The 25,291-nt window shown below is 40.0% G+C and overlaps 1 protein-coding gene across 3 annotated transcripts in view; it reads right to left on the reverse strand.

Annotated features, from left to right (window-relative positions):
- Gab3 (GRB2 associated binding protein 3) overlaps positions 1 to 25,291 on the reverse strand; it is a 63,588-nt gene that overhangs the window by 10,634 nt on the left and 27,663 nt on the right. For 2 of the 3 annotated variants that reach the window (XM_042667559.1, XM_042667561.1), the window contains exons 2-8: positions 20,981 to 21,284; positions 13,980 to 14,199; positions 13,024 to 13,499; positions 11,155 to 11,210; positions 10,188 to 10,407; positions 7,685 to 7,766; positions 6,454 to 6,556 (exon numbers count right to left, since the gene is read on the reverse strand). In XM_042667559.1, coding sequence (XP_042523493.1) covers positions 6,454 to 6,556; positions 7,685 to 7,766; positions 10,188 to 10,407; positions 11,155 to 11,210; positions 13,024 to 13,499; positions 13,980 to 14,199; positions 20,981 to 21,284 — 1,461 coding nt within the window. The remainder of the gene's footprint in view (positions 1 to 6,453; positions 6,557 to 7,684; positions 7,767 to 10,187; positions 10,408 to 11,154; positions 11,211 to 13,023; positions 13,500 to 13,979; positions 14,200 to 20,980; positions 21,285 to 25,291) is intronic. The other variant, XM_042667560.1, reaches the window with a different exon arrangement.

Here is a 25,291-nt window from a genome sequence, read left to right on the forward strand (position 1 = left end):
AGTATCTACATCTTCTACGTACATGACTCCTAAGTTTGGTCTTTCATGGAGACTCAGAAGCCTTATATGTTCTGCATGGTTTCTTGTGTTTTTATCTATTATTTTCAGAATGTCTAAATCATTTGCCTTGTCTTCAAGCCCTGTCTTCCACTTTATCCAGTAAGTGGTAAGGCTTTAATCTTTAAATCTTTTATGTGACTTAGTGGGTCTTTCGTTTTCAGAATCTTAATTTTATTTCTTTTTTTGATATTTTAAAATGATTCCTATATCTTTATTGAATTCATCTTCCATATTCTGCATTACTGGAGGCCAATCTGGGCATAATGGCTGCATGCCTGCTATCCCAACTATAGGAGAAGCATAATAGCTAAGTGCAGTAGTATGTGCCTGTCTTCCCCACTAACATAGAGAAATTCATGTAGGAAGATCACAGTCCAAAAACCAAAGCAAACAAGGTTAAAAGTGTGGCTTAATCTACCTTATTAGCATGACAACATCACTTCAATTACAAAAATTGCCAAAACACACGCAACAATCTCTTAACAAAGGAAAACCAGGGTACAGTCATTATTGAATTCTATCAAACCATTAGAGAAGAAATAACAACAATACTCCTCAAACTTTTCCATTAGATAGAATTAAAGGGATACTACTATACTTGTTCCATGAAGCCAGTATTAACTCATTCTAAAACCAGACATAAACAAAAAAGAAAAAGAAGAATTTAGAGCTATTTCTTTGGTAAATACAGATGCAAAAATTTTCAATAAAATATTTGCAAACCAAATTCAACAGCACATCAAAAACCCAACAAATCTTCAAAGAAACAACTGCCTGATAAATAAGTGGACTACAGACTTAAAGAGAAACTTCTCTGAAGAGGAAAGAAGGATGGCCAATAGCCACATGAAGAAATGCTCAACCTCTCTAGCCATAAAAGAAATGCAAATCAAAACAACATTGAGATACCACCTCACCCCAGTTAGAATGGCTATAATCAAGAACTCTAATAACAACAGATGCTGGAGGGGATGTGGACAGAAGGGAACCTTACTGCATTGTTGGTGGCAGTGTAAACTTGTTCAACCACTTTGGAAAGTAGTATGGAGGTTCCTCCAAAGACTCCACATAGAGCTCCCCTATGACCTAGCAATCCCACTTTTGGGCATTTACCCAAATGTTCACAAACAAGACCACACTAAAGCTACCAGCACAACTATGTTTATTATTATTTACCATAGCTAAGATATGGAACAAACCCAGATGCCCCTCAGTAGATGAATGTGGTATATATACACAATGGAATTCTATGCCTCCATCAGAAAGAATGACATTGCCCCATTTGTTAGGAAATGAAAAGACTTGGAAAAAATTATATTAAGTGAAGTAAGCCAGGCCCAAAGAAACGTAGGTCTCATGGTTTCCCTTATTTGCAATAACTAGTATATGTCTGAGACAAGCAGAAATGGTCAGATAAGTTGATGTTAAGCGAAATGAAGCCCAAGTTAAGGACTCAAATGTTTTTTTCTTTCTTGCTATTGTGTCTAACATATTTATAAAATATTTCTTTGTTGCTTTGTATGTCCCTCCCCCACGGTATAACCCCTGTTTTCACTGTGTTTGATGTTGGTATAATTTGTGGAGGGGAAGGGAAAAAGCAAATTGCTTAAATAGGGATATAGGTGGACCCATTGCACCAATGAGATGTATAAGACGTTACGTCAAAAATGAACTATACATCTTTGGCGCGGGAGGGGGGTTGGGAGAGTGAGGGGAGGGGGGGGGGAGGGAGATGGGAAGGGATGGGAAGTGGAAACAAAGGAGGAGGCAACAATGCTTGATAAGAAATGCACTCATTACCTTGCCCATGTAATTGTAACCCCTCTGTACAGTATTTTCACAATAAAATATTTATTTAAAAAAAGTCACACACTATGATCAAGTTGCTTTCATTCCAGGTATGCAAGGTTGTCCAACATATGGAAGTCGATATATAATACAGCATAGAAACAGAATAAAAGATGAAAATCTATCATCATTTTGGTTGATCTTGAAAAAGCTTTTGACAAAATTAATCATTCTTGTATAATAAAAATCTCAGAAGAAACCAGGAACAGAAGGAAATTAACTGAACATAACAAAGGCTTTATGTGACAAACCTATAGTTAGTATACATACTAAATGATGAAAAACTAAAATCATTTCCTCTAAAGTAAGCAATGAGACCATGTGTTCATTCTTATTAAATATAGTACTGGATCCCTAGCCAGAGGAATAAAGTAAGAGAAAGAAATACAAGGGATCCAAATAGTGAAGAAAGAAGTACAGTTATTCCTATCTGCAGATAATATGACCCTAAAGGCAAAATACACTAAAGATTCCACTAAAGATCTGATGAATACCTTTCACAACATAGAATGATTAAAAAAAAATCAGTAATTTTCTGTATACCAACAATGAACAGGTAGAGAAATAGAAATGGAAAGCAATCCCATTTAGCCTCAAAATATACTTAGGAATAAACTTAAACAAGGTGCCAAGAAATTTCTGCAATAAATTATAAAACCTTAAAGAAGGAAATGGATGAAAACACTAGGAAAGACTCCCATGCTTACAAATTGGGAAATTTCATATTGTAAACGTGGCTATCCTACTGAAATCAATCTATAAAATCAATGCAATTGCCATCAAAACCTCAATATCATTCTTCAAAGAAACCCCAGATAGTTAAAGCAATCTTGAGTGAAAAGAGAAATGCCGAAAGTATCACAATTCCAGAGTTGAAAAGATCCACAGAATGGAAAATCTTTATGTGGCGTACATACAAAAAGGGATTAATATTCATAATATAGAAGAATTTCCTACAACTGAATAAGAACAACAAAAAAAAACAACTCAATCAAAATATAAAGTAACTATCTAAAAAGATAAATGGCCAACAAGCATTTGAAAAGGTGCATAACATCACTAGTCATTATGGAAAGGTGAATGATAACCACAATTACATTGCTACTGCATATTGATTATCATGCCTATTATGCAATGTGGATGGAATAAATGGTGAAGATATAGGATTTGAATCTATCAGAACCCTTGTATACTGCTGACAGAATGTAAAATGGTATAGCCACTGTGATTCTTTCAAAAGTTTAAACATGGAATGTCCATATGCTCCAGCAATTTCACTTCTAGATATATATCCAAAAGATAGAAAGCAGGAACTCAAACGTACACTTGTATCTCTATATTTATAGTATCAAACCCAAATGTCCATTATCGTATGGATACATGAGTGTGATGTATTCACATAATTAAATATGACTTAGATTTAAGGAATAAAATTCATATATATGCTATAATATGGGCAAATTAAAAACACTACATTAAATGAAAGAATGCTGATATAAAAGGACAAATATATAATTCCTTCCACTTTTATAGAGGACCTAGAATAGGCAAATTCACAGAGACAGAAAGTAGAATAAAGATCAGAGGTTTGAGGGAAGGGGAATATCTATTTGAGATTAAAAAAAGTTATTCAGTGGGCTGGGAAGGTGGCTCAGTGGTAGAGCGCTTGCCTTGTATGCTCGAGGCCCTGGGTTCGATTCCTCAGCACCACATAAGCAAAAAGAAAAAAGCCGGAAGTGGTGCTGTGGCTCAAGTGGTAGAGTGCTAGTCTTGAGCTGAAGAGCTGAGGGACAGCAATCAGGCCCAGAGTTCAGGCCCCATGACTGGACCCCCCCCCAAAAAAGTTATTCAGATGGACCATGGTGATAGCTATACAACATTGTGAATGTATTTAATGCCACTGAATTGTACACCTAAAATAGTTAAAATAATAAATATTATGTTAGGTATAATATAATAAAATATATTTCTGAAGTAATAGAAAAAAATATTTATAATGGTTTTAATGGCCTCTAACTTTGAAGGAATCCAAAAGTCTTTCAATGGGTAGATAAATAGAATGTGGCACATCCATACAATGAAATACTAGTCAGCAATAAAACAGAAGAAACTGTTGACATATGTGGTAATTTGGACGAATGTTAGCCATTATTCTGAGTGAAATAATCCAGCCACAAATGTACTGTTTAAGTCTATGTTGCATTATCAAAAAGGCAAAACTATAGTGATGAAGAACAGATGAGTGGTTACCAAGGACTAGTGGTGCATAGAGGGTGGAGCTAGAAAGAGGAAGCATGAGAGGATTTGGGAGAGGTGAAACTGTTCAGCAGAATAAAATGTGGCATTAGGTACTCAAATTTGTATGTTTGTATATGTATTCAAATTAGAATTGAACACCAAGAGAATCCATTTTATTCTGTTTAAAAACTTTAAAAAGGTATTATACTATGATAAAATTTAATGGGAGGTTTAAGACTCTAGAATTGTACTATAAAAGCCTTACAAAACTGTTGAAATCACAAGTTTGAAAAACTGATAGAGTAGAAAAAAACACATTAAAATTAGGTTTATTGTTAAAATTTTCTATAATTTCATAAACATTTAAAAGAACTATAAAAGAACTTGTAGATCAATAAAACAGAAGTTATATTTCAAACTCTAGCTTTAATTTATAATAACTAGATCAAAACTTTTCCTCAAAGAGCACAAATTAACATATACAATTGTGCACAAAATCAAAATGGAATCATATGATTTTCTGACTACCATATTGTGCTATCATGTGGTATAAAAGAAATAAGGTAAATCAAAGTAATTAGCAACTTTCCTGTTTCTAAAGCTAAGCAAACACAGTTGAATGCACTAAGACAGCCTAAACAACTATACGAACAATTGTACAAGGCAGTTTCTTCACAGCTACTTTGAACAGGTGCTCTTAGCTCTTCAACTACTATGTTGTATTACTTAGGAATGCAAACAATCATTGGCCACTGACTACAAACTTAGGTAAGCAATTAATCCTTGACTGTATTGTCAATGAAACCTCTGCTCTTTCTCACAACCTCAAAGATCAGAAGTAAACTGCTGGTGTCTGGAATGACTCTGCACTTGCTTCCATTATATTTTAGGTTTACTTCCCCTCTCTGTTCTCTGGAGACAAAGCACAGCTGTTCGGTATCCTTTATAGAAGTGTTTTCTTCTAGAAGTTTCCCAAGGGCCATTACTAAGTGTAAGATTTGTATATGAGTCATTTTCCATCTGCATATGGTTAAGTGCACTTACAGCATGATTATTATAAATAAAAAGGCAAAATGAAGCATTTAATTATCGCTTTCTGGGAAAGCATTATTTTTGGATTTTCAATTGCCTCTTATTCTGTTGTATAGGAGAAGATTGTCTTCTCTAGAGCAGATAGTAACAATGCCTTGAATATTGTCCTAAGATCTCTTTTCAAAATTTCAGGTTCACACTCAAGTTATCTATAGAATCTAATGCTGTATTTCCTGCTTTTTATTTTATTTTCTTAAGCAAGATTTTATTAGCACTCATTCGTTGATAAGTGGAAGTTCATGGTGATATTGCCACATATCCATACAATGTACTCCACTAATGCCATCTCTTCTATTGCTCTTATCCTCTGGCTCCTTCTTCAAACAATTTCAACAGGTTTCATTATTCTATGTTCACATAAGCATATAAAGTATTTCAACCATATTCACCCTCAATGGACCTATTTTCCTTTCCTGCATTTATTGATTGTGTTAGTGTATATTAATTGTGCCAAGAAGTTTCTCCATGGTATTTCACACATGCATATATTGTGTTTTCATCAGAATACCACCCTCCTTAATTGTTCTCTCTGCTTCTTAACCTCTCTTTATATTTCTAAATTGAGTATGGGCCCAGTTCTAGCTACAGTGTTCAGCAAAAATTACTTCTAACAGTATTTTTTAAAACGTATTATCTTAATAGCATACAAGATGAAGAGAACAGAAGGGCCAACATGGCAGAAAGTAGCTATTAACACTCTTCAACTCTGAATGGCTAACCAAAGGATGGGGATGTCTATGTCTCTATCCATCTAGGTCTATGGACTCACACTATAACAGTAGTCTTCAGAGATTATGACACACCAGGAAGGTTGGGAGTCAGGTGCTCTTATAAAAGTGAGCCTCTAATATGTGCTTTTTCACAACCTAGACTCTGGACATCCGGGAAATTACAAATCTATCGGGGACAAACAGGACACCACAGCCTCGGTGAAAAGAATTGCTGACATTTTCATTTTGTCATAACATGGGCCTCAGCCCTGGGTTCTCCTGAAATATTGTGGCCTCAAAATGGCATGAGGATCTGAATATTGCAGGAAAGAAAAATAGCTTCAAATTGATTCACTTGTAATCTAGAAAAGATGTGACCTGGTTTTATAATCAAGTGAGTGTTTTAAGGTTGCACAGAGATTTCTGAGGGATGTGTTTTCTTTATAATGAACTCACAAGACTATAGACTGGGAGAAGAAAAAGAACATGAAAAATATAGGATTACCATTTGGATGTAGCTTTCTTCCTCTTCTCTGGTAACAGAATTGGCAAAAAATCTTGCAGAATTAATATTGTTTCTTTCTGGAGAGAGAAAGCTGGTTCGATTGCTAAGAACAAAAAATATAGATGAGGTCAAGGCAATGTCTTACAGCTGTTCTGAAAGGCAGCCAGGAACTGACATGGCCCCATGGGGTTTGAGCCCTCCTCTTCCAGACACAACTTCCTTCCGGCCCAAGCAATTTCTGAAGAAGCAGAGACTTTCCAACAGCTCTGTTCCATTCTGGGGCAAATGGCTCACAATGTCTTTTTCCTAGGCCCCCAATCTGATACAGCATATGAGCTTTCTAGAAACAAACCAGTTAACAAAAACAAAACAGAAAAGAAACCCACAAAATAACCCCACTTATTTAGGAAAAAGCCCCACTTCTTTGGAGTCTGTTAGTTTCTAGAGTAACCAGGAAAAGCAAGAAGGTACGGTCACCATTCTGAAAGGACAAGAATAAGACTGTGGAGCAATTTCTATCATACTCTTGAAGAGAGAAACACAGTCTGTATATCTCTGAAGTTTTCCCTGGAAATACTACTCGTTTCAGAATTCTGCTTTACAAAGTCATCATGCTTTGTGATATTTGCTGTGAACCAGGAAACTACTGGGCTAGCCTCAGGACTCTGCAAATGAAATTTCTAAATGGTAAGATGAGTGAGTGCAGATAGATTTTTGGGTCTCTCTACCCAACTCATGAAATATCCCACCATCTCTGAGAGCTATTTTATGCCACACTCATAAAGTTGGACTTCTGGTGGTCAGCTATTAGTCCTGGCCCTGCCCCTGTGTCATGACTGTTCACTGTGACAGAATTCTACATTTCTTTCTTCTCAGGAAATCTGAGTTTGGATTGAAAAAGAGCCCATGTTTGTTGGCACTGAAATTTAAGCTTGTAAATCAGCTCAGGATCTATAGGACAGCTATCTTTAACCACAAGAAAAAAAGAGTTTTGCAAAGACAGATGATTTAGAAGATGCAAAGGAACAAGAGGAGATGAGAGAATGAGAGAGAAGATGATTTGTGCTCCAGTTCCTGGCTCCTGGCTCTTGAATCTCAGGAAACCCAGTCATATTCCATCCTTTGTGCTACAAAACCACTTGTGGCTGTGGATAATAAACCCAGCCCCTTCTTTGGGGGTTGCAACCACAAGAGGCCTACCAAAGGCTGGAGGTGACAATCAGACACTTACCAAGGCACAGTGCAGGTCCTGGCTAGCGATGCATGTTCCCGGATGGTGGAGAGGTTTCTCAGGTCCAGGGGAGGTGGCCGTGCTATGAGATAATGCAGTTCATTTTCAAGGATTCAAGATCACAACCTGAAGACTATAATAAACCGCAACATTCCACTTGCAAACAACTATCAAGCAAATGGTCACATTACCTGCTGGAGGTAAGACAAACTAAGGCCATTCATTAGTCAACACACATTTTTGAGACCTCATGTTGGTTAGGCCTGATTCTAGGTGTTTCAGACATACTATGAAACGACCAAGAAAAATCTCTGCACACGTGGAATATGAATGCATTGCAGACACTCCATGTGTCTAAGAGGCAGAGAGAATCTCCAGGTTCTACTCCTACCACCTCCAGAACATCATCTGCTTGCAGATTCTTTTGCCTAAAATATTCTTCCTGGGGCTGGGAAGGTGGCTCAGTGGTAGAGTGCTTGCCTTGCATGCCTGAGGCCCTGGGTTCGATTCCTCAGCACCACATAAGCAAAAAGAAACAAGCCGGAAGTGGCGCTGTGGCTCAAGTGGTAGAGCGCTAGCCTTGAGCTGAAGAGCTGAGGGACAGTGCCCAGGCCCAGAGTTCGGGCCCCATGACCGGACCCCAAAAAAAAAATTCTTCCCTATGTCCCTGGTTCTTCATCTTCACAAGTCAGCTGAATTTCTCCTGCTTAGAGAGCCCTTCTTTGAGTTCCAGACAGGATTAGACCCTAGGTCATGCATTTCATGGGTTCCTCTTTTTGGTGTGTTCACTGAAGTAGCCTCTGAATCTAGAGAAGGGCTTGGTATTTGCCCTCAGTGGTATCTGACTGCTTTGCTCTCTACTTCCCCCACTGTACTGTAATGGACAGAGACTACTTAATTCTTCTCTGGGTCACGTGAGCCTGTGACCGTGACCTTCCCATTGTCCAACTATTTTCTCAGGTGCCTTGGGTCTGGGCAAATGGCTAGGCTGGAAAGAGCACATCAGTTACCTGGTTCCTGGGAGGTGTCTCCTGGCAGCACAATGAGCACTCTCATCCCAGAACTCATTCCTTCTCACACAAGATTCCACTTTTGTACCTACCTGCTGAACATCCAGCCCTAAGTCAACCAAACAACTTCTCTCTGCCAGTGATCAATAGACATATATGGCTATTTATAATCACAGTATGACCAAATGCATTGAAATTAAATAAAAATAAACTGCAGTTCCTCAGTCACATTAGCCACACTTTACATGTTCAATAGTTACATTTATATCACCACAGAAAGTTCCACTGAATGGTATTTCTATACAAAATTAATTGAGTAAAAAATAATAGGCACTTAAAAGTTATAGGCCCCTGTGAAATTGTTTCTCATCAGAATTGATAGTTATTTCCTCTGTACCTCTAAGACAGAGTCTGTACTTCTATTTAGTACTGACTTCATAATTCTTTTTCTTCCAGGTGTTTTTTATATATTTTCCTTCCCCTCAGACTGAATACTTCTCCTTTCTTCCTCATGTTTGCGAACCAGGAAGTGCTTAGCACAGCACTACATACAAAAATAGTGCTCGAGCCGGGCGCTGGTGGCTCACGCCTGTAATCCTAGCTACTCAGGAGGCTGAGATCTGAGGATCCCCATTCAAAGCCAGCCCAGGCAGGAGAGACCATGAGACTCCTATCTCCAATAAACCACCAGAAAACCGGAAGTGGCGCTGTAGCTCAGGCCCAGAGTTCAAGCCCACGACCGACCAAAAAAAAAAAAAAAGCTCGGCAAACAGGCAAATACGGTCTGATTCAAACTCAAGGGGGTATGATTGGGATGAACCAGGCATTAGTAGGGGCCTTAGCAGCCTTGGGAACAGATCATACAGATTATGAAAGAAGAATCAAGTTAAGAAGTCCCTTTGACTTGTCTTTTCTCTTTCCCACTTTCACCACTATGTCTGTCTGTGAAGTGTAGCAGAACAAAGAGGCTGCCTGGAAGTGGTAACACAGAAGCTAAAGATGTCCTGTGTGCACAGGAGTTAGAATGCTCATTTCTTAAGTCTTCTACCATCTGCATTCAGGTTTGCTGAGGAGTATGCACAGAGAAATAGGTGATACACTGAACTTGATGATGTAATATATTAAGAAATTGGTATTGAAGGTCATTCTTGGCTGCAAGAAGGCTGGTACTGTGGTTACAAGTATTGGTTAAATGAGGAAATGCTGCATGACTTTCATTCTAATTCATCATCACCTATCTTCATCATTGGAAACAGCCAAAGATGAGTTCTGTGGTGTGAATTTGTAGGCTTCATATTTAGGGCCACAATTTCTATAATTTCCCTAAGTCCTTCTATCATTACAGTTTGGGTCAGTAAGGTGCCCAGTCCTTCCCATTTTATCTCGGCCATTTCTTTCTTGTACTTTGTAGCTCTTTGGATAGTCTTCTAGTGCTTCCTCCTCAAGTATTTTTGCTCTCCTCCCTGACATAGCAGGTCTGACCAAGTGCTTACCTTTCCTTTGAGGTTTGAGATCTCTGTTCACTGGAGGAGGTTCCAAGTTTGCAGGTAACTCAGGCAGTAGGCTTGAGATGCTTCCTGAGCTCATTGGGATGTAGTCATCCTGGCTGCAATGGGTTCCAAGACCAGAGGCAGTGAACTTGGGGCTCATGGGCACATAGCCGTCTTCAGCACTGGCTGAAGTTGCAGGGCACACTGGAGAAAATTTGCATGGCTGCAAGAGAGAACAGTAATAGATTAGGAACTATAGACCCATGATGGAAACTGCTACCAATGGCCACAAAGGTTGTGCATATAGTTTTAATTCCAGATTGCTCAACAATTATGAATATCTTCAAGAAATTTAGACAAGCCTCTAGCCAAAGTTCTGCACATAGATCCAATGTGTGAGAATAAAAGATAACCCCCCTAGATTTGATGCTGGAAGACTGAAGGTTTTTAACTTATCATGCAAATGTTTTGAGTATAATATGGTGCTTAAGTCTGTTATCTCAAGTAGACCAATGTGTAGATTACTTTTTTTTTTTTTTGGTTGGTCGTGGGGCTTGAACTCTGGACCTGGGTGCTGCCCCTCAGCTCTTCAGCTCAAGGCAAGCGCTCTACCGCTTGAGCCACAGCGCCACTTCCACTTTTTTAGTGGTTTATTGGAGATAAGAGTCTCATGGACTTTCCTGCCCGGGCTGGATTTGAACCATGATCCTCAGATCTCAGTCTCCTGGGTAGCTAGGATTACAGGCGTGAGCCACTGGCGCCCAGCCAATGTGTAGATTACTAAAATGTTTAGGGTCCTTATGGAACACTAAGTCCAGTAATTCTCCAACCAACTGAAGTCCTAAGGGGAAAATAGATGAATCCTTAGAGATTCCAAGTACTGAATTTCAAAGGATTTTAAGGGAACAGATACAATGCAGGCTATTTTTGGTTAAACTTAATCTTAAAGGAACCTGAATACCAAACTTACCAGGTTTAAACTTAGCCGCTTGTCTCGGTGTTTTAAGGATTGGCCTTCTATGTCAGCTGCAAGAAACAAGCTGGAGTGATGAGAACTGCAGGACATTATCAACAGAAACTAGGGTCCAAGACCCTATACTCTCCAAGGTCTGTGCTCAGCTCCAGAGATGGAGAGAAACATTAACACACAATTTCAATACACTTGGCTTGATATTGAGTCTAGCTGAGCAGTCAGAACTCATTCCCCAAACACATAGCAAATCAGTCCAGATTTTGAAGAAGATAGAAATCTCTATCTTCTCTCTATGAATAGCGAAGAGATAGCAAGTATGAGCAGGTAATTAACAAATGCTTGTTGTATTTATTACATAACTCTTCTGAGTTTAGACATGGTGGAAGTAGAGGAGGGTGTTGAGAGGAGAGGTTTGAAATATTCTTTGCAGTGAGCAGGAGAACAAGGTAGACAGAGAATCAACAACATCAAGTGGCCGCATTGAGGGCCCAACTGAGATCTATGATCATGAATCAGTGACCATGATTTTCTGTAGTCATAGTCAGCTACTCAGGCATAGCCATAGACAGGATAGTTGGATTAATATATGACTAGAAATGTGTAAGATGGGTGTGAAAATGAAACCCAAAATTTACAAAAGTTGTTAAATTCAAAGAAGTGTCCAGAGGGTATCCTGAATACTACCTAATAATGCCAAACGATACTACCTAATAATACCAAAGCCAGACAAAGAGAATATAAGAAAAGGAAACAAGGGCTGGGAATGTGGTTTAGTAGTAGAGTGTTTGCCTAGCATGCATGAAGCCCTCACTTCAATTCCTCAGTACCACATAAACAGAAAAAGCTGGAAGTGGTGCTGTGGCTTATGTTGATAGAGCTCTAGCCTTGAGCCAAAGAAGCTTAGGGACAGTGCCCAGGCCCAGAGTTCAGGCCCCATGACCAGACCCAAAAAGATAAAAAATAAAAAAGAGCAAAGCAAGGACATCCCTTGTCCCACTAATCTTTAACACTGCACTGGAAGTACTAGTTAATGCAACATGACAAACAAAGGTAACTAAAAGTATACACATTAGGAAGAAACAAAGGAAGAATGACATCATTATCATATAAAATGTGAAAGAATAAAAATTTCTTGGAATAAAAAATATTCCTGGAATAATACATTATTGCAAGGTTTTAGAGTATAAAGTTATATAAAATTCACTCACTTTCCTATATGCCAACAAGGACCCATGAAATTTGAAATTAGAAACAGTACTATCTATAACAACACACCTCAAAAATGAAATGTGTTTATTTGGTATAAATATAACAAAATACTACCAGATCTATATAAGGAAACCTACAAAACTCATAAAATAAATCAAAGAAATAAATAAGTGAGCTGGGTGTTGGTCACTGGCAACTGTAATCCTCACTATTCAGGTTGCTGAGATACAGAGGATCAAAAGTTGGGGCCAGCCTGGGCAAAAAAGCCTGAGACCACATCTCCAAAGCAAAGTGTTAGAGGCCTGGCTCAAACAGCAGAGTGCCATCCATGAAAAAGAAGGCGGAAGCCTGGTGCTGGTGGCTCATGCCTGTAATCCTAGCTACTCAGGAGGCTGAGATCTGAGACTCCCCATTCAAAGCCAGCCTGGGCGGGAAAATCTGTGAGACTCTTATCTCCAATAAACCACCAGAAAACCAGAAGTGGTGCTGTGGCTCAAGTGGTAGATTGCTGTCCTTGAGCTGAATTGCTGAGCAAGTGTAAAGCTTTGAGTTCAAACCCCTGTACAAGCAGGAAAAAAAGCCAAACTCTTCCAAGTTAAGCTGGTAGTCCTTGCCCAGGTTTCTCTCTGTATCTGAATTATAACACTTGACACGTACCTTTCCAGGTTCTCATGTGGTCTAATCCAGAGATAGAGATTCTTCTGGGCACCACACTGCATTCTGGCTTCTTGCCACACCCATGCCACAGGACCTGCTCTTCTTGGCGCCGTTCAGAGAGATAACTTGGCTTAGGGGGACGGGGAGGTGGACTGTTGGACATAATGTCTAGTTCTTTTGCTCCAAGGGGCAAAATAGCTTGTTTTTTATCCACACAAGCAGTGGGATTTAAGGCTGTTTCCAACAGTGGTAAAGAAGACAAGTGATCCCTAGGTGGACAGTTGATTTCTCTATTCCAGATCACAGAAGGCTGGAACCTCATGGACGCCATCTCCTGAGATCCATTCCCCTGGCGTGAGGGGTGCACCAAGCTACTGGAGGGTAGTGACTGCAGGCCATCAACAAAAACGTCGTCAAATGAAGTCTGCTCCAATGAGCGATCTGAATTTGACCAGCTATCACATCTGGTGGGAAGACTGAGGGAAGAAAAGCATGTAAATCTGACTATGTACCCATCTACTCATGAAAACATCCATGTGGGCCTCATTCCCATTCCTTCAGTACCACTTTTTTTTTTTCTACTTGTAGAGTCATATTCCTTCTACAACCCTTGGTACAGGAAAAAGTTTGTTGATTTTTTTAAAAAATTCTTTAGAAGCTTCAGATGCATATGAAAATGCAAGGCTACAAATGAAAGCCACAATGCCAAAGTACATGACTCATTTTGTTTAGGATACTGCTTCATCTTTCATAGTGGTTGATAGTGATCAGTGGTACGAAGAGAGGTGACAGCAGACACACCCACCAGAAAACAGTCCCACTAAACCTGCTGATTTTGTCAGGTGCACTGAGCACATCTCAGAAGCAAATTGTGTAGGAGGAGGCAGTTCAGGCTCTGAGAACAGAGGAGAGTATGGCAGAAGGCCCAGCTCAGACAGTCCCATGTGTAAGCGTACCTGGTATGGTGCAGTCTTCCAGTCTCACAGTTGGACAGGACCAGATAATCAGGAAGGAAGAGAAACTCTGACTCACTTCTGGTTTCCTCAGTGGTCATGGTATTGGTGTTTGGGTTACTTCTTGGCAAAGAAGAGCTGGCAGCATGGACAGTATGAAGAGAGCTGGCAGGGGATGGCCTGAGGGAGGAGGGCATGCGAGAGAGGCTCTCCATGGAATCTGCTGGAGAAATCATTTCCCAGGTTAGTTTTTTAAGAATGGCTATAACACTCACTCAAAATTTCACAAACAGCATTCAAGAAGCCAAATAGAAGATGCAAATCACAGCTGGTGTTTGTACTGATGGAGGCGACCATTTCCCCAAGCTATAAACAATGTCTGGGAAAGAAAGCCAATGTTCCAAGAGTGAAGTGTTGAATCAATTAAGAGTAAAAAAAAGACAGCATTCTTGGCCTGAAACTCTGCAGTTAGATAGTCTACAGACAGCCTCTTTATGGCCCTCAGCAGCAGTCTTGCATCCTTGTTTATTCACTCAACAAATATACATATACATGTATGTATTTATGTATAACAAGTCTATGTTATATACTTACACATACATTTATGTATATATGTGTGTTGAGGGCTTGGTACCCAGCTAGTGGATCTAATTGAGAGGTCATTGGATCATGAGGGTTCTGACCACATCATGGACCGGTGGAATTATCGAGTGGTGAAAGGAATTGGACCTTGTTGGAGAAAGTAGGTCATGGGAGCAAGTCTTTGGGACGCGACCACTGTCCATCCAGGACTATGGACGGCACTAGCTATATCAGGCTCTAATTAGTCCACGGTTTTGTTCATCAGAATGACCTCGGCCGCTAACACTCAGAATGAGGTTCTGAGTTATTGCAACATAGGAGCGTTTCAATCCTTTCAAGGCTTCTTAGGAAGAATTCCAGAATCTTGCTCACCCTAACCCTCACCGTCACCCTAACCCTCACCCTAACCCTAACCCTCACCCTAACCCTAACCCTCACCCACACCCTAACCTTAGAGGTTCAACTTACTACTCAGGTTGAGTAGAGTGTAGCCGTGAAAGCTGTAATCAGTAGCACTCAGGTGAGAAGAACGGGAAGCAGATATTCCCAGTCAGCTGGCAGTGTCCTACGGGGACAACTCCCCCTTCCTCCAAATTCGTTCAGCTGCCAAGAAGCATCCTAAAACTTGGGTTCATTATATTGCTGCTGAGGAAGAGGAGTGGGACTACACGCCTACAATCCTCACCCCTGATGATGGGTAAACAAATACCTTTTGACTATAGGCACTATTCTTCCCCATGCTCAAAAGGTTCTTCTCAGTTTTTCAAACCAGCAAATCCTTGAGTTCCTTGAAAGGGTTAGTACATGTATGCAATCAAATGACAAAGGCACTGTGTCTCAAGTGGTAGAGCGCTCGCCTAGAGCAGAAGAGCTGAGTGGTAAAGCACTCGCCTAGAGCAGAAGAGCTGAGGGACAGCACCCAGACCCAGAGTTCAAGCCCCACGACCATCAAACAAAAAAAAAACAACAAAAAAACTCCAAGTACTTTATGCTAGGACAGTAGAAAAGATGTCTTGTGGACGTCTGTGGAATTAGTGGGACCTCAACCATCATTACATGGTCAATGGTATGAAAGTCTAAACTTGTTTGAAAGACTTTCCTTTGAGGGGAATGCCACTGAGGTGGCTGGCTAGGCTGCCTAGGGAAGTCATTACTTCAAGTGCAGTTGCCCAGGTTCTCAGAGGTCATTGTAGTGCGTTCCACCTAGTTTGAACTAGTGGCAGATATCGCCATTATTCACATGACACTGGTTTTGTTTTTTCCCACGCAGAATCTAAGAGCTGCAGGATCTCAGATGCTTCTCTGTAGATGTCAAAGGAAAATGCAGGAGGCCAGGCCAGGCCAGGCCAGGCCAGGCAAAATGTGGTAGCTTGAGTTCCAGGGCAGCTGCCTATGCGAGGATAATGCATGAAACTGAAGGTAAAGCCAAAGACGTAATAGAGACCTCAGGAAGCTCGAGATATCAGGAATGCAGAATATCTGCTCAGGAAAACTGTAGGCAGTGAACAGAACTAGCCCAGGAGAGAGTCCATGTAAGCTGCAGCTAGCAAGGATGTAAAGGATGGACTGCCCAGCCCTATGGAGCTCCCAGCATGACAACTTGTTCCCCAGATGCTGGACATGGACCTACAGATTTTTTTTGGGGGGGGGTCCGGTCGCGGGGCCTGAACTCTGGGCATGGGCGCTGTCCCTCAGCTCTTCAGCTCAAGGCTAGCACTCTACCACTTGAGCCACAGCGCCATTTCCGGCTTTTTTCTTTTCTATTTATGTGGTGCTGAGGAATCAAACCCAGGGCCTCATGCATGCAAGGCAAGCACTCTACCACTGAGCCACCTTCCCAGCCCCAGCCCTACAGATTTCTAAATAATTTCTTTATTGTCTTTAATGAATTGTACAAAAAAGTGTCCATTTATGTGTGCAGTACATCTTGGTCCTGTCACCCCTTCCATCATTCTCCCCCTCTTCCCATTTATCCCAACCCCACTTGTCCCCTAAGGTTTCCTAGATCCATTTTCACATATGTATATTGAGTATTATGACCGGCTCTGCCCACCATTTTTCTCTCCATTTGTCCACCTTGTCTCTTTAACTTGCACTCCCCTCAGACAAGACCTGTTTTAGCTTCCTGGTGTTCATTTTGTTGAATTGCCTGTTAAGTTTGCAAAGAGGTTACACCATGGAAATCTACCCCTGTTCATAGATTCTATTTTAGATCTAACTTCCACATATGAGAGAAAACATATCCCCTTTGTCTCTGGGCCTATTTTACTTCACTCAATATATTTTTTCTAGCTCCGTCAAATTCTCTACAAATGATATATTTTTCCTTATGGATGAAGAAAGTTCTAATTCTAATTTTTATTGACCCATTCATCATTTGTAGAGCATCTGAGCTGTTTCCATGACTTGGTATTGTGAATAGTGCAATAATGAACATGGGTGTACAGGTACTTTTATTGTATCCTGACATGAAATCTTTTGGATAAATGCCCAAGAGTAGTATTACTAGATCATAGAGTAGTTCTATTTTGATTTTTTTGGAATTGCCATGCTGACTTCCATGGTGTTTGCCCTAATTTAACATTCTCATTCTCATCAGTGGTATAAGAAAGTTCCTTTTTACCTGAATTCTTGCTAGCATTTGTTTTTGTTCATATTCTTGATGATAACCACTCTGACTGGAGCAAGAGGGAATCTCAATTTGTTTTGATTTGCATTTCCTTTATGGCTAGAGATGTTAAACATTTCTTCATGTATTTATTTGTAATTTTTACTTCCTTTGAGAAGTCTCTATTTAGTTTTTTGCCTATTTAGTAATTAGGCTATTGATTCATTGGGGGTTTTACTGTTTTGAGTTCCTCGTATATTTTGTTTATTAGGCCTTGTCAGACATACATTTCAAAGATTTCCCATTCTGTAGGCTGTTTTTGTTGTTGTTGTTGTTTTTCACCATACAGAAGCTTTTTAGCTTGATCAAATCCTATTTGTTAATTCTTTCTTGCTGAACCCCTGGAATTCTACTCAGGAAATTCCTGCCTATGCCAATAAATTCTAGTGTTTTCTGTAGCTTTCCTGTAATGGTTTCAAGGTTTCAAGATCTATAGAATTTAATGTTTGCCCTGTTGAGTTTTGGTCTTGCATTGGTATGATCTTTGCTTGCTATGATCATATTCTTCCCTTTCAGAATGGGAATGTTTACTCTTTGTCACTGTATGTTAGGACCATGTAAATTGTTTCTTTGAATTTTACAAGACTTGAACTTCTGTAGAGTCTTTCAAATTTTGAGCACTGCCTAAACTGTTGAGATTTTGATTGTACATAGGATAGTTATATCATTCCGAGTGGAGTTACGACATTTTTATTGTCTTTATTTGGAAGCTAGGTATGGTTTAAGGACTTGTGTTTGGGTGTCAACTTGATAAAGAGTGGACTTGTGATCATCTTGATTGTCAACTTCACTGCATTGCCATATGCTCGTGAAGGCATTTTGAGGGACAATTAACTAAGTGGGTAAGATATGCCCTGAATGTGGGCCAAATCATTCAAAATAAACCAGGGTTCCTGGCAACAAATGGGGAAGAAGAAGGAAGCCCATGAGCAAAGGCTCCACCACATGCTCTTGCTGTTATAATGTTCTGCCTTACCACAAACCCACAGCAATGGAGCAAGTGAACTAAAGACTGAAACCTTTGAAACCAAAATAAATCTTTCTTTTTAAGTTGTCTTCCTTGGATATATGCCAAAGCAATGAAAAGTCTTATTAACCCAGTATACGTGTATACATAACCTAGTATTGCATCCACCATGTGACTAGAACGGTTCTAACCCTGATGATGTATCTGAGACAAAGACCTTGATCTTATCAGAGTACATTCTAACAGAAGAGTCAGACAAATAACACATAAGAAAAGAATTGTATTAATAATTCTTATCAGTAAAGAACAGGAAATACTTTCTCAAGAAGACTATTTTCTCCATCACCTGAGATCATGTTATTACGATCAGAAAAGGCCAATGAGAAGCCTGCTTTTATTTCTCCTTTGAGCCAAACTAGCAGTATAGGATTCCTGAGTCACAGAGACCCTGAACTGCCTTGGTTCAAGAATGGGCTCTAGGACCTAGTCATCATGTTACCACTTACCTTCTCCAAGTTTCCTTCTCTTCAGAGGAGAGATAATAATAACATATGTGCCATAGAACTAGTATGGGGATAAGACAAGTTAATATGCAGAAATGTTTTGTTCTGATTGATAGTACTAGGGACTGATCCTAGTCAAGGCTTTATGCTTGCTAGTCAGGCTGGTGTGACATGCTCCTATTCATGCCTCCTGGATATTTGGTATGGCTGTCACATTTTGCCACACCTAAGTATTGACTGAGGTGGGGGTCTCAGAACTTTTTTGTCCCTGGGCTGGCCTGGAACCATGATTATTCTTATCTTTGCCTTTCAAGTAGCTAGGATTATAGGAGTGAACCATCAAAGCCGGCTACAAAGGCATTTTAACAGAGCTTCTAGCCTAGGTACACATAATATGATGATTATTTTGTGGTTGTTAGTGACAAAACACTATATAGTCATTCCTTTTGTCTACAGTTTTACTTTTCATTGTTTCAGTTACCAACAATCAACTTTGGTCTGAATACATGAAATGGAAAATTCCAGAAATAAATAATTCATTAGTTTTAAATTGCAAGCCATTCTGAGTAGTCTGATAAAATTTTATTCCATCCACACTGTGCTGCCTTCAATGTGAATCACCCCTTTGTTCAGTGTACTCACATTGCATACACTACCCACCCATTGGTCACGTAAGTAGTCCTCCTAGTTATCAAATAGACTGTCATAGTATCACAATGATTGTTTCAAAGTAGCAGTTATTTAGCTTAATAATGGTCCCAAGTGGAAGAATAGTGATGCTAGGAATTTGAATAAGGAAAAGAGAAATCATAAAGTGAACTTTTCCTCTAGGGAAAAGTTGAAAGTGTTTTAACTTAATAAGGAAAAAAATCAGGCTTTGGTGGCTCACACCTGTATTCTAGCTACTTAGGAGTCTGAGATCTCAGGATCATGGTTCAAAGCCAGCCTGGTCAGGAAAGTCCATGAGACTATTATCTCCAATTAACCAGCTAAAAGCTGGAAGTGGAGATATGGCTCAAGTAGTAAGAATATCAGCCTTGAGGTTCCGAGGAAGCTAAGGGACAATGCCTCACATCCTGAGTTCAAGTCCCAGTAGTGGTACACAAAAAAGGAAGGAAGGAAGAAAAGAAAAGGAAAAAAAGAAAGAATAATAGAGTTTGGTACTATCCGAGGCTTCAGGAATCCTTGGAATGAATCCAATGCAGATAAGCTATTGTATGTGAAAATTCACAAGACTTGCTTGTCCGATACCTTGCTCTTTATTGCCGTCGTTTTTTTTAGATACTGGCAAACCTATATATGTTACCTATATATGCTTTGGTATAAATTCTGGATGAGAAAAGAAACAAAGTTAGCATGTACCAGGGTGCATGAATATGTACATAATTTGAGCTGAAGGCAGGGAACAGCAGGGCTGGAGGAATTGGTCAGACTGTGACTTTACAAATATGCTTCATTGATTAAACCGAGGATAAATAACTTTCCATCAGTTCATTTTCCTTTATCTGAATGTTCTCAAAGCTCAGCAGTGTGACTGAAAAGCCTTACTGAATACATTTGCTGGTTCATAAGAAGAAAAGAATGGATGCAAATAAGACTCCCCATTGCCACCTACTGTTAATATGGGTATTTTAGTGCCAGATGGTGAAAATCAGTAACTACTGAAATACTAAAGGAACTGTAGTCCAGATTCAGGGGTACTGTTTTGTCTATTAGAATAAGCCATTAAAAAAGAAGATTTAAATTCAAAATTTCATATTTTGAGAATCAGATTATTGTGTAATAATGCCAGGGCTCAACAACAAAATCCACAAAGGGATTACAATACATTTGCTATATGATATGGGAGGGGTGGTGTGTGTGTGTGTATGTGTGTGTGTGTGTGTGTGTGTGTGTGTGTGAGAGAGAGAGAGAGAGAGAGAGAGAGAGAGAGAGAGAGAGAGAGAGAGAAACAAGCAAGACAGAGATAGCAAGTGAGACAGAAATGGTCCAGAGAAAACTTGCAGTTTATTTCCCTTGCAAACATCTGCAGTGCTGTGTGTGAGTAGATCCTACTTTTACATGTTTTGGGTTTGAATCATAGAACCAGGTGAAAGAGCAATGTGGCATTTCTAGTACTTTACTGTATCTAATTGAGAATACCTCTGATGTTAATTAGATGGCTAAAATATCTTCAAGGAGACAGGCCTGGCACATCGTACCATTTTCCTACAATGGCTCTCCAGTAGAGGCACAACATCCCATGCTGTCCCTTAGCACACAGGAGCTCCAGCTTTGCTCTTACCTCCACTGCCCTCCAGATGACTGAGGTTGCAGACCTGACTGATGCTGTGCACCCACACCTGCATTTCTTCTTCAGTCTTGGCCACCAGGTAGAATGTACGGGAAGTGGTCTTGACAATGAACACAAAATTATTCTGAAATTCCTTCCGAACGAACCCGGGGCCTGCATGTTTCCACACAGCACATTCACTGAGGTCTATCACACGGATGGGCTTGCTGGAGTGCTTGGTCCTGTAGTACTCCAAAACATCTGGGTTGCCACTCATGCGACCCCGCCGGAGGACAAACCAGCGCTTGCGCCATGCCTGCAGAAACAATTCAACATCGAGTTGCTGTAGTAAGTGCTCTTTCTTATCAGGCTCTTCCAAGAACAATATGTTGTAATTGAAGGAAAGAAACAAATCAGCCATTCTAATAATGAGAGAATTCGTTTTAAAGATCGAGTGCATCATCATCTGCAAGTCTTTATTGTGTGATTATAAGGATGGGAGTCCAAGGATGCTATTCACATCTATAGTTTTGACAAGGAAATGGGGGAACCTCTGGATTCCCTATCTCATTACATGTACATTCTATGCCACTGTGCCAGCCCACATGGCTAACACATCCTTGCATTAGCCCCAATTAGCAATTGAGCACAGAGACGGGCAACACGCTGACCTAGCAGGACTTCCTCCCACTACAGACTCTCATTTTAACAGTTGGCAAATGCAAATGGAGAAATTTATGGCTGTGTGGTTTTCTCTCCAGTGCTGTGGCATGTGTGACAGCCGGAAGTGTGGTGCTGCTGGGAGGCATGGTGAACAACGAGGCAGGAAGTCTTGTGAATCTAGCTTCATTTATTACTGATACTTTTATAAGCCTATCAGCTCTGATCAAGAGGCCAAGGAAAAAGGAAAAGCCATCATCTGTAATGTTCTCATCTCCCTTTCTTTCTCAGATAACATGAGACTTGAGGTAGCAAAGAATACAAAGAAGTGCTGAAAAGTGAAAATGAAGACCAATTGTCACAAAAGATCTACAAGTATGCCTTAAACTAACAGCTGGCAGCCATTCCAGGTAAGTTGATGCAGGTAAAGCCTGGCTTGGTTCTGCCTTTACAGACATATAAAGCTCTGAGGAAAGGTTTGCTTCTCAGGAGATCGACAAGGCAGTATGATTGTCTGTGCTTCTAAGACAGGGGAAAACAATAGCATGTTCACATGCTCATTGAGGTAACCTAGGACAGAGGAAAAATGAATGGTTTCATGATCTCATGTTGCAAAAACATGACATTGGATGGCAAGGGACCACTAAAGATGACAGGAGGAACTTGTCTTGCCTGGAGATTTGGAACACGGGAGGTGGAAAACGTGAACTTTTGGCAAAGACTGGCAAACAAGGCATGGGATAATGTCATGTGTGCCTACTGAGGAAAGCTTCAATGGGGAGCTTGGAGTGCCCCCAAAATTTCCAAGGGCCAATTTAGTGGGGAAATGTGAAGAGGAACTTTGCTGAACTTCTCAAAAAAATAAGGTTCTAAAAGAGGAAGTCCAACTGAGCACAGACAATTTTCATATTAACTGCCCTTAATGCAAGGGGAAATGACACAGAAAAGTATTCAGTTCATTCATACAACAAGCAATATTAATATTGCTGGACGCTGGGAAAGCCATGTTGAAGCAAGCCTCAGACCTTGCCATTCACAATCTTCTCAATGTCAGGGGAAGTGGGCAGATGGATAGGGAGATAATTACAGCCAGTGAGATAAGTGTTACGATAAGAGAAAGCCAAGATGCTGCAGGGAGCACAGAATCATCTATCAGACCAGTGGTCTGAGGACACTCCAGGAAGATCTGGGGGCTAAGGTGAGATTGAAACAGGGCAGAGGAAGGAGCATTATTAAGATGGAAAATGCATAAAGCTTTATGTAATACTTTAGCAGGCTGAAAGGTATATATGAGGGCAGAAAGGAAAAAGAAGAGTCACACTGCAACTTGCATAGGATTTAATGCAACCTTCAACTAAATCGTGAAAAACTGCCACAATATTCTCCTTACTATTGTAAATTCCAACCTAAGAGCTATGATTATGTAAAAATAAGAATAATGCATCACTGGAGCTCTTTGCTTCATACATCAAAGGCCCAGATTCGTTAATAGATAAATGATAAGAAAAAGGAAACACCAGAACAAGATAGCAACCAATGGACTGTGAAAAAATACTTGCAAACCACATATCTGATAAGGTATTATTATCCAAGATTTTAAAAGAGCTCTTACAATTCAGAAGCAGGAAACCAAATAGCCTAATTTAAACATGGGCAAAGGATCAGAACAGAAAATTTGTACAGACATACAAATGGCCAACAGTTACATGAAAAAAAAAGTTCAACATCACGAATCATGCGGGAAATGAACATTGAAACTATAAGATATTACTTCGCACACATTAGTGTGTAGCAAAAAGGAATCCTTGTATATTGTTGACAGGAATGTAAATTAGCACAGCTATTATGAAATTAAACCTAGAATAACTACCATATGAACCAGCAATTTCTGTTCTGGGTATTATACCCAAAGGAGATGAAATCAACATGTCATAAAGATATCTGCACCACTGTGTTTACTCTATCATTATACAAAATAGCAATGGATAGGCTAGATCTAAGAATCTATAAATAAACAAATGAAAAACAATCTGTCACCTATAGTAGGATATAATTCAGCCTTAAAAAGGAAAGGCATCACCTGTTGCTGGTGGACCATGCCTGTAATCCTAGCTACTCAAGAGGCTGAGATCTGAGGATTGCAGTTCAAAGCCAGCCCAGGCAGGAGCATCCGTGAGACTCTTAACTCCAATTGACTACCAAAAAGCCAGAAGAAAAGCTGTGGCTCAAGTGGTAGAGTGCTAGCTGTAAGCACAAAAGCTCAGGGACAGCTTCCAGGCCCCGAGTTCAAGCCCCAGGACCAGCGCACGCGCACGCACACACACACACACACACAATACAGTACAACTATGTATAAAGATTGTATATGGAACCTCAATGAAAACTGTTAATAAATAGGGGAGTGCAGGATAGAGGAAGAGTTAGTGAAGATAGGGCTATTCTGAGAAAAATGTATGCATGTCTGAAATACCATTGTGAAAGTCCTTGGTTCAATTAATACACACTAAAAACATGGATGACAGGAAAGCAAAACAGGCTCTGTTGTGGGGTGGGTACAGTTAAAGAGGGTAGGGCTCAAGAAGAGGGTGAATGAAAATGAATTTGGTCAAGTACTTAATTTGCATGCATGAAAGTACAACAATAAAACCTGTTGAAATTACTTTAAGAAAAAAGGGAATTGGGGGTAGAAAAGAGAGATAGAGGGGGTGAGGTTCATCCCATTTGTACATGTGTGGAAATGTCACAGTAAAACTCCCTTTGTATAGTCTGGAATGCTACTAAAACAACATCTAAGCTGGGGGCTGGGGGCTTACACCTGTAATCCTAGCTATTGAGGAAGCTGAGATCTGAGGATGGCAGTTCAAAGCCTGTGTGGGCAGGAAACTCTGGGAGACTCTTATAACCAATTAACCATCAAAAAGCCAGAAGTGGAGCTTTGACCCAAGTGGTAGAGTGCTAGCCTTCACTGAAAAAGCTCAGGGACAGCACCCAGGCTCTGAGTCCAAGCCCCAAGATGGGTATGTGTGCATATATGCATGCACATACATATACACACATACACCAAAACAAACAAGACAAAACAATAACAAAATGTCTAATGCATAGAGATAATGATAACGTTATTTTCAAGGGTGAGGCTTAGGAGACAATGAAAAGATGTATGTCAGAGGATTCATAGAAGAAGTCTAGAGACATAATATACAAAATAGGAGTATATTTTTATTCTATTAAATGTTTTGTTTAAAAGGGAAGATTTTGACATGAAAGCAACACAGCCTCTGTTGAGGGGTAGACAGGAGTGAGGGCAACAGAGAGAGGGAGTGAGGGAGTTAGTATGTATATGTACATATATGTGTGTGTGTGTATCTATACATATATATACACATATCAATGAAGCCCCTCCATAAAACTAACATAACTAACAAAAACCTTTTTTCAAAAGTCAATCTTGCCTGGCACCGGTGGCTCTCAGTAATCCTAGCTATTCAGGAGGCTGAGATCCGAGGATTGTGGTTTGAAGGCATCCCCGGCAGGAAAATCTATGACATTCTTATTTACAATTAACCACCAAAAAGCCTGAGGATGAGCTGTGGCTCAAGTAGTAGAGCGCTAGCGTTGAACAAAACACTCAGGTACAGCATTCAGGCCCACACAGACATAGAC

Source organism: Dipodomys spectabilis, unplaced genomic scaffold, assembly GCF_019054845.1.
Source record: "Dipodomys spectabilis isolate Male_0828 unplaced genomic scaffold, ASM1905484v1 ptg000411l, whole genome shotgun sequence".
NCBI classification, from domain to species: Eukaryota; Metazoa; Chordata; class Mammalia; order Rodentia; family Heteromyidae; genus Dipodomys; species Dipodomys spectabilis.